This window comes from Periplaneta americana, chromosome 2 (genome assembly GCF_040183065.1).
Source record: "Periplaneta americana isolate PAMFEO1 chromosome 2, P.americana_PAMFEO1_priV1, whole genome shotgun sequence".
Lineage (NCBI taxonomy): Eukaryota > Metazoa > Arthropoda > Insecta > Blattodea > Blattidae > Periplaneta > Periplaneta americana.
In genome coordinates, this window is record NC_091118.1 from 198,720,331 (window position 1) to 198,733,150 (window position 12,820).

General features: G+C 36.4%; 1 protein-coding gene across 15 annotated transcripts in view; it reads right to left on the reverse strand.

The window, feature by feature from the left end:
* Positions 1–495: 495 nt before the first annotated feature.
* OtopLa (Otopetrin-like a) overlaps positions 496–12,820 on the reverse strand; it is a 349,564-nt gene continuing 337,239 nt past the window's right edge. For all 15 annotated transcript variants that reach the window (XM_069819334.1, XM_069819330.1, XM_069819342.1 and 12 more), the window contains 5 exons: positions 7,033–7,255; positions 6,655–6,939; positions 6,083–6,260; positions 4,904–5,077; positions 496–2,274 (listed from right to left, as the gene is read on the reverse strand). In XM_069819334.1, the coding sequence (XP_069675435.1) occupies positions 2,140–2,274; positions 4,904–5,077; positions 6,083–6,260; positions 6,655–6,939; positions 7,033–7,255 (995 nt within the window). In that variant the 3' untranslated portion in view covers positions 496–2,139. The remainder of the gene's footprint in view (positions 2,275–4,903; positions 5,078–6,082; positions 6,261–6,654; positions 6,940–7,032; positions 7,256–12,820) is intronic.

Here is a 12,820-nt window from a genome sequence, read left to right on the forward strand (position 1 = left end):
GTTACTATAGCAATCGACATGTTTACTCTCAATTCATACAACACGGCTATTCCCAAAAGTCCCAGCGCAGTAATTTAGTTTGAAAGGTTTCTGAAACAAGTTTTAATTGTAAAAATGAACCAAAAGTTACTACCCATTGTTTTGACGTAGGATTACTGTACGTCTATGAACTGGTGTCAGTATAGGGGCTGCACTTAGGGCTATGTGGTAGGCCTAAACGCAAATAATGATTCGTTTTTAAATAAAGAAAGAAATGTGTTAGTTCTATATAAATCACTATGTATAAAGTGTCAGACTCCACAAACCTAGAACATATTAATATACTGTACCTTGACATTCAAACAACAGTGTGAAGTTTCATTATTGCACTTAGGAACGGACGTTCAATGTAAGGAAGTAATAGAGGTGTACAAAGATGGCATGTAGTATTACTTGGTAACTAATGGGATGAACATGTTGAGGAAAATCTCTTGTAAATAACCATTATAAAGGGCGTTTACACATCTAATAATTATAACTTTATTGTGGGACATGTACATGTTATAATACTTATATATATGCAGTGAAGTTTTTGTACAAAATTTGTATGAAAGAAACTGGAAGTTTACAGAAAATACATGTTATTTTATAAAAAGTAAAAAAGAATGTGAAATTGAGTTTCATTTTGTTGGTAAGTGGAAACAGAACGAGCTCTAATGTCTGGTGTAAACAAGGATCTATTCCGCTTCCAGTTCCTTGCGGGAGGTACACACACAAACACGCACACACACACGACTGACTCCATCACATTAAGTACAATCAATGTAATCTCAAGATGGTGCTGATTTATTCGTGTAGTAAAAAAGCTAATTCATTTTTTCGTTTCGTCAGTAGAACATGAACCAAGTTAAACATAACGGCAGGACGTTCTTGCACCATCACAACTGTTCAGCACCAAATTTGAAATATGACAATGTGGGGACACATGATTGGCTAGACGCGACATCGTTCACACGGCGAGAGACGAGGGGGTTGCACCATGTGCAAGCCGACCTGAACAACGGAGAAGACTTGTGCGTTTGTTCACACATGAAGCTGAGCAATTTTGATTTAGAAGTGAGCCATACTCTGATGTCGGAGTTAGGGGTCTGGGAGCAATCGTTTGTTGAAAAATTGACTTTTGTGCCCCTCTCATCTGACACAGAAATTTTCAAATCTGTCACACGTGGTCCTCGTCAACCCGGTTGGGGTGTTGGGGAAGCAGCCCCTAGTATCCGTCACCAAGTGAACGCGAATCGGGTTGCTAATTATCTGCTAGTGGGGCACGAATCACACTCAAGTTTCTGATTAGTACGGCAGTGAGATAGTTAAATAAACAACAGCAATGCTTGGTCAAAACTTGCCTCACAATGGGCACATATATATACAATGAACACATCGACTCACAATCAATGTACAAGCAACGACATATTTAAAAAATACTACGCCAGATTCCTATGTATTCCTTCTTTTTTCCTTTTTTGTACTATAGTTCCCAATTTTTTAAAATCAATTTAAAAGCCAACTTAAGAGACCTTTTTTATATATATATGAACAAGGTGGTCCACAGATTGAGAGCATAGATCTAACTGTACAAATTGAATCGATAAAAAGATGTTGGACACACTGAGGTCACGCCTTTGCCACGCAGCCTGAACCTGACAATGGCGATGACCGACACAATCTACAGTAATCGTCACAAATAATGATGTCTACTCGTTCTCACGCGTCACTCTGGGCTGCCAACGTTAGTAATTATAATAAATACGTTTATTAACATTAAATGCTAGTTAAAAATGCTTTTCTTTTTTTTTTAAATTACCTCTCCTTTAGTATGTACACCCGTCTCAGAAACAACTGACAGGCACGACCTCGTCCCTATATTTTTTTCAGGGTTACAAGCAGGAGTCAATGCCTGCAGTATTGCCTCTATGCTCAACACAGAACTTACTCTGAGAAGGACATTAAAACTTGATAGGGAATTCAACCTATTTTATAACATTGAATTCAAAGGAAATTGATGACAACAAAGTTCTGTCTTCCCACACAAGAGTTGGCAAACATACAATTAAAATTCCTGCTTTGTGTAAATTAAAAATCCCGTCAGAAGTAGACTCCATACTACTCCAGACGAGCCTTGTAGCTTGTCTTCCAGATCTCAGCCAGCGTGACGGCTGAGTGGAACCGATGGAAGATACACAAGGGCAATGTTACTCGCTGCACGATCACCCAGGCCAGGAAGCCATAGAAATCCAACTGCAAACAAAATCCACATTTGTATGTCAGAAAACAGACTTCGTTACCAAGATCTGCAACTTTATGATGGCTCATTAAGTTCAATGATTATGAATAGAGCAGTGGCGGCTTCCCAAGGGGGTTGCAGGTTTGTACCCCCCCCCCCAGTAATGTTCTTAATCTCCCGGCTTTGTTACTATTAAAAATATAATTTTATTTTACAATTTTCATTCGTGACTATCTGCAGCTGGCATCTTGTTTTGTACATCTGCAGGAGCCTCCGAGCCTCTTGGTTTGCAAAGATGTTGAAAAGCTATGGAAGGTAGTTTATTGAGATGTTCGGCTAATGCGGGGACAGGGGGTTAGAGGCATGGTCTACTGCTTTCCTCATTGAGAACGGTTTGTCGCACTCCCTGACATGGACACCAACGTCAATGCAGAAGAAACTAAATTCACTGGGAAAGTATGTTTCAACTAGACATTTGTCCGAAGTAATAAGCATGAAAAATGTATTCATTCGGCTTGTGCAACGAACAGTCGCATATTTCGCACATTACTTTCTCAATCTACATGCACACAAACGGCACAATACCTACATAAAAAAGCTTGTATTTTGCTTTAAAGTTCTAAGAGTTGTCGTTCTGACAATAAGTGCTGCTATCTCCCGACAGCCTACGAAAGCTACATTTAAATTTTATGAACGAAAACACGTTGCACTTTGTACTTGGTAGCATTCTGATGACGATTCTGTGCTCAAATGTTTTTCATGAGGGCAAATCGCAATATAGAGAGCTCCATCCACGACCCCGTCCACTTTTGGACTTTCTGTATAAATAGGTATGCTTGTATTTAGTCATTTTACTTATTAATTGCATATAAATTAGCTTTATATGTATACGCCCTCAGGTATACACGGTTTTAAACTTTAAAGTAAAGTATGTTTAACTGCTCTTCGATATCCATTGTGCACCACCATATTTTCCAACCACCAGCCGCCACTGGAATAGAGCAATCGAGTGATTCACGAGGATTTACCACCACTTACGGAGCTTATTTCTAAAGACATTCTGAGCAAAAAATGTCATGTAAACATGTGTCCTAATCTCAATATTTTCAGTTACAACAATTTGAAATTATTTCTAAAATACCATTATTCTTAAGTTTTAAGGGTAAAATAATATTACAAATAAAGAATGAACTATTCAGGAGTATCGTTTCTTTAAGTTAATTAGCTAGTATTCTGAAGCTAAAAATTATAAAAAGATAAGACCTACAGAATTCATCATGAATATTTCAATTTGTGTACATTAGTGCACTGAAGTAAAATAAATATTAAGAAATGAATTTGCCCATCGATGTGGAGTAATGTTTAGCATGTCTGACCATGAAATGAGCGGGCCTAGGTTCAAAACCTGGTTGGGGTTTTTCGGGAGTTTTCCCTAAACCAACTGAAGCAGAATTGGATTTCGATGTTAGATTTCGGCATTTTGCAATCATAATTCACATATCATCATCCACGCCATAGTCTGGGTTAAGTTCACTGTGTGGCATGTTGTACTAGTACAAGAGCATGGCCGATCGGCTACTACCCAATCATTCACAGGACAGGAGTGGTAAGCACAATAAACATCAAGCTGCAATGCAAGCCTTCGGGTCCCTCCTCCCCACAAGGGAGAAAAAAAAAGGAATTAATTTTATTTTATGGGGTTTTAGTATAGTGTTAGTTTTTAAATGTATTTTGTATTATTGTATTATTTTAAATAGAAAGTCCATTAAATATATAAAATGGAAGGATCCAGAAACTTATAAGTGTTTATTAATTATGTTAATAATTGAAGAGTCCACTGCAAGAATGATGGATGTCATTTGGAATACATTTTGCAGGAGAAGCAATTGAAAGTTTAAAATGCTTAGTGCTCAAATCTTAACTGTGATTTTCTGATCATTACTGGACAATGACTATCAGTGTTAATGCCATATAACTCTCTATGTACATTCTATATGTCTTAAGCTATGCATTGACAGTCTTGGTTCATTTTCGACAAGAAAGTGACATTCATCATTCTTGCAGTAGGCTCTTCAATTGTTTCAGACAAATTTGTGTCTGAATTAGCTGTTTAAACATGCATCAAAAAACGTATTCCTTACTTCGTACATGAATTGGCTCTCTTCTGACAAAGGAAAATTTTTACAGTCTATACAAAAGAAACCAAATGACCTGGAAATGTACAAAAACTTGCCCAGACATGTTCAAACATTTTTAACAAGAGCCAGAACAGGTCACATTGTCACTCAATTGTACCTACACCGATTTCACATTTCTGATAATCCTACTTGTCTGTTGTGTAATAATCAGGATGAAGATATGGAACACATTCTTCTATACTGTCCATCCATAAACCACAAAAGAAGTAAATTAAAATCATCAGTACCAGTTGCAGAAGCCACAGCCCTGCAGTATATATTGACTACACCCCAACTCTGGCTACTAGCAACAGGCATCTATAATGAACACCGATCAAAATACCCCTCATTTCTCGTGAAAAACAACTGAATAGACTACAGTGGACTTTATGTTGTCAGCAAACAGCTGGATATATTAAGAAGATTGATTACTTCGTACATGAATTGTACACATAAAAACACACACCTGCACTGGGTTTGCAATCACTTTCTGAGCCTCGAATGTGTAGATGACCCACATGGTGACATTGCAGATGAGTAGGAATGTCACCACCTGGCGACCAGGTTTGCTGCGGTCGTGCTCTGGCAGATGAACACGTCGGCGGGCCACATCAGCAATGAATAGCAGTTGTAGCACAACCTGCCAAAAACGTGTCAGTTACATTACACACTGATAACTGCTATGTAATCTATATATTAAATTTATCACAGAAGATACCATACTCAACTTAAGGGGTTAGGTATAGCTTACGGCAAGTAAAATTTTAGAAATATTCAACATTTTTTCCTCCATTACTGTATCTTGTACAATAATGAAAATTAGTATGTGCAAAATACTGTTCTTCTGCTATATGAAAAAAATATTTTTACGATTTAAACAAAATTATTTACGTTTTTTCCTTTTCAAAATTCAGTTCACTGTGCAGTGATGAAGCATTTCCCACATAACTCAAAAACTATCCAACATTCTGTGATGAAAATTTTTATGTGTAATTATGCATGTCATATCTACAATATGATGCAAGATCACTTCTCTGCCTTTGATAGATTGTCTGATAAAAAATAAATTCATTTAAACAAATGGTCAAATATCAGTATTTTCTTATAACACAGAATAAAAAAAAAATGTTATTTATTAAGGAATGTAGTTGAAAGAACATGATATTGTAAACATGCGTTTCAGCAATAAAATAAAATAGAGAGAACATGAAAAAGTTAACAAGTTTATGAGTTATGAGGAAAACACTTCATCACTGCACAGTAAACTGCCACTATTTTGAATTTTGAAAAAATATATATAAATATATTTTTTTAAATCATAAAAATATATATATATTTTTTCATATAGCAGAACGTCAGTGTTTTACACATACCAATTTTCATTATTGTACAAGATACAGTAATGGAGGAAAAAAATGTTGAATAGGCTATTTCCAAAAAATTTACTGCTGTAAACTGTACCTAACCCAATCTAATAGCTAAAACTGTAGACATTGGAATCGCTAATTTTCCTTAACACATGGATGCTTCTAGTAGACGTTATCAGCTCTGCAAACACGTGTCCAAAATGGACCAAGAAGTTACATTACAAACAAAGCTTTTAAAATTGTACATTTCCTTCATGGCATTACAAAAACCAACTAACCTGTACTACAGAGAGGAGGCCAGTGATCATGACCAAGAGGTTGGGCTCATGAGTGAATGCGAGTGAGCCAGCAATCACACTGAACACAGCATATACGAACAAGCCAAATGCTGACACACGCAGCAAGATGTCGTTGAGGTCACTCTGCTCTTCAGCCCTGAACTTAAGGCCCTGTACCCTGAAACGACAGATTAATCACATAACATAGCATAAAAATTACGTCTTATGGTTCCAATGGAGCCCTTTCACCTTCCCAAAAGTGTACTATGCCTCCTCAGAATGATGCCATCTATATGCCAAGAACAGTACTACATCACGCTGCACTGTTTTAGGTAAATACTACTGAAATGTTGATACTGAATATTTTTATGAAGAGGGACAGTGGAATGATGAAGAAAAACGAAACCCGAAAAAAAAAAAAAAAAAAAAAACATTCAGGAATCTTTGCTTTGTCCACCGTTTGTATCGGGCTGTACTGAACAGAAAGAAATATGAGAAAAAGGAGATGGATGGGGAACAGAGAAAGACCCATCCTCTTCTGTGGAAACAACAGCAAATCGCACATGACTTACCGGATGAAGCCCACTATGATGGCCATGATGCTGAGAGCCATGAGGACACAGTGTGACACATCTGCTAAGTAGATGGCTAGAGTCCCGAGTTCGGGATGATGTATGAGCACAAAGAACAGGATCAAGCATATTAGGGACCCCACCAGCAGCAGCAGTCCGAAGAACAGGCCCTTGCTGGCCCCGACACAGTCGACGCGGCCGTGTTGCTGGGCATGCGCCATGGCCACTGCTCGCCGGGACAGCATCACCTCCAGGCGGTGCTCCAGGTCCTCTTCAGTGATGTACCTGTGCATAACCGCTGTGTAAAGTCGGGCTTCCCACTCGACCACAATGTATGTAGATTCAGTATAATATTGGGTGAATGGCAGAAACACCGACCTGGGGTTGCGTCCAATGTGTCTCCACATGACGTATATGACGGCTGCTCCGATCAAGCTGTATTCAATGATGAAAGGAAAGAGGTACGGAGCAGAGTCCTGCACGATAGTGCCCATGATGTTGATTCGACCACAGTCGACCAATGAACTCGATGTTGTATTGCCTGTGAGAGCCTCAGGTAACAGGCTGGCTATGTTCTCCACTTCAGTGGGACTGCCAGAAGCTGGGAAGTGAATTAAACAAATAACACTGTCACTATAACCGTTTAAAAGTTCAACACAAGACGGTTAATGCTGTTTATAACTTACAAAAATTACTGAAGAGTTACAAGACCATTCGAAATTGATTTTTAAATTAAACAAATCCGTTTACATTCTATACAACCAGAATAAAATACATTATTAGCCGAATTAAATTATACAGGGTGTTTCTAAATTAGACCAACAAAATTTTGCATCAGATAGATAACCTTCTTTCAAATACTTTTTGTTAAGGAACCCAGGGGCTCAGATGCTTCGTTTCAGTGCAAGAGTGGTTTAATGCTACCACCTGTTAGTTTACTTCCTCAGCGCAGTATCATTCTTGAATCTGGTTTGTTTACTCTCTGAGCTTGGTATCATACATTAACTCAATTTGATTACTACCCGAGGTTGGCAAGTTTGTTTACTTTCATCTGGTCTGTTGACTTTTTGTGCTCAGTATCATTCTTTTACTTATTCTGTTGACTGCTCCTTCACAGTACAGTACAAGTCTTCCTTGCTCACAAAACATCGCATTTTGTCAATTACGACAAACATGGAATGTTACACACGTGCATTTGGTGTACAGGGCAGCATTTGATTCTGCTTGTGCATCTCAGAGATTTTGCCAGCAACAGTTTCCAAACAGACAGGTTCCTCACCATAGTATATTTACCAGCATTCATCGCAGACTACGCGATAGATAAACAGAAGGTCAAGGAAGATGGCATTCTACGTGAACTCATGATACCGAAGAAGCTGTGCTGTGGTTTGTCGAGAACAATTGAGGACCGTTTTTGCAAAACTTGTTAACTGCAAAATTTGCAAAATTGAGATTTTGATGGATTCGTTGACATAAGGCAGGCCTCTTCATGATGTTCAAAGGGTCTTAGTAAAATTGGGTTATTTCTCTTCATTGTAGTGTGTCAAAGTGTGATCGTTTTTTCAAAACTTGCTTTCTGCTATACGTGAGAGATACAGCAAAACTTGCTTACTATAGTGTTTTGTCTCTCCTGTAAAATTTAGTTTTTTCAGTTAGCAAGTTTTGCAAAAACGGTCCTCAATTCTTCAGTGAGTATGAGAGCTGTTGCTCATCAATTCAACATTAGTCATTGCACAGTCTGGAGAATTCTGCAGGAACATCTGTTGCATCCTTATCATCTTGCAAAGGTCCATGCTACGAAGCCAGGTGACTATCCATTGCGACAGGAATTTTGTACTTTGTATTTGAACCAAACTTCTGTCCAACCATAGCATGCTTCACACGCGAGGGATTTTTTAAATTCCTGTAATTAACATGTTTGTGCTTCGAAAACCTCCATGTCGCTTTTGTCCTATCGCATCAAATGAGATCTGGTGCCAATGTTGAGGCAGCGGTTGTGAATGACTTCCTTGTGGGGCCATACCTTTTGTCACCACGACTTATCGCCAATAATTACTTGGTATTTTTGCAAGAAGTTCTGCCTGAGCTACTGCACCTGCTTCCTCTTAATATCAGACAAAGAATGTGGTTTCAACATGACGAAGCACCACCTCATTTTGGGAATAAGTAACCTACATAATCATCTGACAACTATATTAGGCGATCACTGGATAGGTTGGGGTGGGCCCATTGCCTCGCCAGCGTGCTCACCTGACCTTACTTTTTGTGGGGCCACATGAAGTCTGTGGTTTGTGGAACCTCCGTTGACTCTGAAGAAGATTTTGCAGCACGCACAGTCTGCACAGCAGCTGAAATCAGGAAAATCCTGACGTCTTTGAAAGGGTACGACAAAGCATGGCACGTCGATGCAATGCTTGTCTGGAAGTCAATGTAGGTGTGTTCCAGCACTTGTAGTGATGAGACAGTAAAGCAATGGTTCCATACTGCTAATTTAACACTGAAGTGAGTGTTTTTCCTTTTCATTCTGTTTATTTTGTTTGTGTTTTTCTGTATGTTTGGATCAATAAATTGTGCCTGTAATATTAATGATTTGTTGATTCACATTTCACATAAGTAATTACTTCAGTCCCTTCCTGTACGATCGAATCTTGTAATGACACAAACCCCTCTTGCTCTCTGTTGCAGCCCATGGGTTCCTTGACAAAAACTGTTTGAAAGAAGGTTATCTATCCAATCTCAAAGTTTGTAGGTCTAATTTAGAAACACCCTGTATTAAGGATACATTGAGATGAAATTTGAATTTTCTTAACTGTTTGGGCTACATCTTTCAAAATTTGTACACATATCATGCTGCATATAAAAGTTGTATCTAATTTGGTCTAAAATTGAAGCCTTGCCCCGAATAGGGATCTAAGCTCCAATTTTATTCTTATGAGAAATTTAAGAAAAACTAACTTGGAGATAGATCCGTCTTCCACAACGGACGAACTTCGGCTTGGAATTTCAACCTCATCTAGTTGAGATAGCTGCCGACAGATGTCCCCATATGATAGATAAACTATCATATATTTAATTATCAAAATGGATTATCATATATTCCTATTCCACTAATAACTCGATTTCTACGATTGTGGTACTTAGATCCCTATTCGGGGCAAGGCTTCAATTATACAAATTATTAAAAATTTTTGTAAATTTAAATTGTGTTTGGGTAAAATCACTACTCCTCTTAGAGATTTCAAAACTGTTGCCTGAAATTTGCTCCAAATACCTTTCAAACTCTCTGAAACATAACTTTCTATTTACGTTTTTCAGATTATTCTTTGAACTAAGAAAAAATTATTATATATACCAGTAATAAAATATAAAACAAGGTAAAAACTGTAATGTCTAACAGAAAACAAATATATATTTCTTCCCACAAATCTCGAGATTTAAGAAAATTCTGATGGCCAGTTTTATTAAGCATACTTTTAGAACACCAACTACAAAAAAATTATGCCTATAATAGGAAATTTTGAGAAGTAGCATTTTTAAGAAAGCAGTATGTAAGAAAATTGCAAATGGGGGAAATTGAGTTTAAACGTTTTAAGGGCCACCCAGAGCGTGCATTCAAACTTTGAGAAACAGCTGCTATCTGCATGAAAAATTGTGAAAAGGTTTATGTTTAAAACAGAAAGTCCAATTTGTTCAACAAAATAGGGGTCTATCTGTATGAAAATGTTTGTAGACGTTCTCTGAACCATTTACAATTTTTAATGTTAACAACGAAAAGTGAAATTTTTTCAACAAAACTGACAGAACTTCACCTCAGTGTTTCCTACATTGAACATGTATTAGGCAACTGAACAGTTATATCATGAAAATTTGAAAGAAACTAACTGTAGGCCTATACTCTTCATAATATTCATTCTAAATTAATGACAGCAATGAAACAAATTATTCAAATTGTTTCGCACCAAAAAAGCCATATAAAAATTCATTATCTATATAATATATTATATTTACATATATTTTCAATTGGAAACTTATTTAAGAAGAAAGGTTATAGAAAAGATCTAGAAGTAATCTCAAGATGCTTTATTTGTACAAAGCGGAAAGTTTTTATTCTCATTACACATGCACTTTAGCATCTGTGAATAAAGATGTGGCTCACTGAATTGTAGAAGAAGTGAGAAAAAACTATTGTAGACAGTGAGGTTATGACTATCACTCACACTGGACCTACTCTAAGAAGATTAAAAAACGAACTAAGTTATCAAACTACTACATAACCATTGCAGTATTTTTTATTTCTTTAAATTTACTTTTGAATACGTAAAAAAACATGAAAGACTGGATTGTTTTTGTCATTCTGACTTTTTAATCACTCGGTTTTCAACTTCTATGTCAGTAGTTACTTACAAAATTGTCTCAACAGAAATATCAGTTGCAATATTATTACTTAACTATCAGTGAATTATGAACTTAGATATATATGGATTTAAACCTTAAAAAAGTGATTACAATTTTTACTAAACTTATTGGTGGTGTTTTGTATAAAACAAATAAATTTTCTGTTAAAATCCTAGTATGATTATTAACCTATTATTCTTTATAAAGCAAACATCAGGAGTCCAGTTCAATGGTTTCTTATTTATTTGTTTACTTGTTTGTAATTTGCTCACTACAACAAACAATATTTTATAAGTTGCATCATTATATTAATCAATAAAAAAGTAGGTCTAAATATCTTCAATATAAATTTAATGGCTGACTGTAATTTTAATAGTATGTATGTATTTAACTCATCATTCTAATGCAGAAACATAAGTACCCCCGACAAATGTTTCAGTGCCTATATAAGGAATTTAGTTACACTTATTTGTCGACAGGGGTAGAGGGACAAGTGGTAAGCTCATCACCTCAAATGCCACCTAGTATGCAACTAAGGTGTTACTAGAACGGGAGAGAGGAAAAATTTGGTCCAGAAGTTCTAATTTAGGTTTGAAGTTCTATAATGTTACAGGAAACTCAGGCACTGAACAACAACAAAAAAAAATCATGAATATACATTTAATGACTCCCTGTAAGAAATGGCGTTATAAGCCATCTTGATTAAGAAAGTAAGAGAACTGTGATAGACCTATCTAGATCTAAATTCTGTTTATTTAAGTTTATTCCCATTTTCAGATAATCTGTTTTAACTCACTACTCAGAGAGAGTAAAATTTATATTTACATAGAATTGGAATTAAATTGGACCTACTACACATTGTGTATTACCATATTTACTCGCTTAATAGACGCCATCGCATAATGCACGCACCCCAATTTTTGACAGTAATATACAAGAAGAGGGGCAATTTCGCACATTACATTTTATATCTAGTTTTAGCTTTGTTAGTACCGGTATTCAGTTTTAGGTTATAGGCCTACTATGCAACATTTTTTTTATTCATTTCTTATTTTACGCACTTTACATTATTACTGCTCGTAATCATTTGATATATAGACGCTTTCGATATTATACGAGTACAATCGATCACTTTAAATATTATTTCAATGTCCGATATCGAAATCCGCTGTGATTATCACGTGAGATGTCAGGTACTGGTAATTATGATTTTTTCCCCCTAAAATATTTTCTTCACATATAACTACAGCTAGAATTTGCATCTAGTAAAAGCTAATAGTTTTAGTCTGTATAGTTTATAAACATGCAAGCCATGCCCCACTCCTTATATACTTGCCATTTTTATCATTCACTACTTCCATTAGTTAGCGCTGAGGGTCTTATATCCTCTTAACCACCACTTACAAAACAGCGGGGGGTTTAAAAGCTGCATTGTCTAGTCCTTGTGACTTTTCTTGCATTTCGAGTCTTGTCAACCAGGCTTAAAACCTTCTTAACCAGCATCACATCGACTCAACTATACTCGGCATCATTCTTAACTCTTACTAAATATAAATCCTAGCACACACCTTAGATTTAATCCAGAAATTATGGGCAAAAAAGTGTGTCTATTACACGAGTAAATACGGAATTTTATGCTTAAATAATTCAGGAAAAGTTCAAATTGAATTTTTCTTTCATCCAAGCAATGTTAATTATTTCGTATTTGATTCTGGACTATGATCTTATATCTGTCTTCATGTGTTGTAGTCGAACTTATTCCACAAATTCC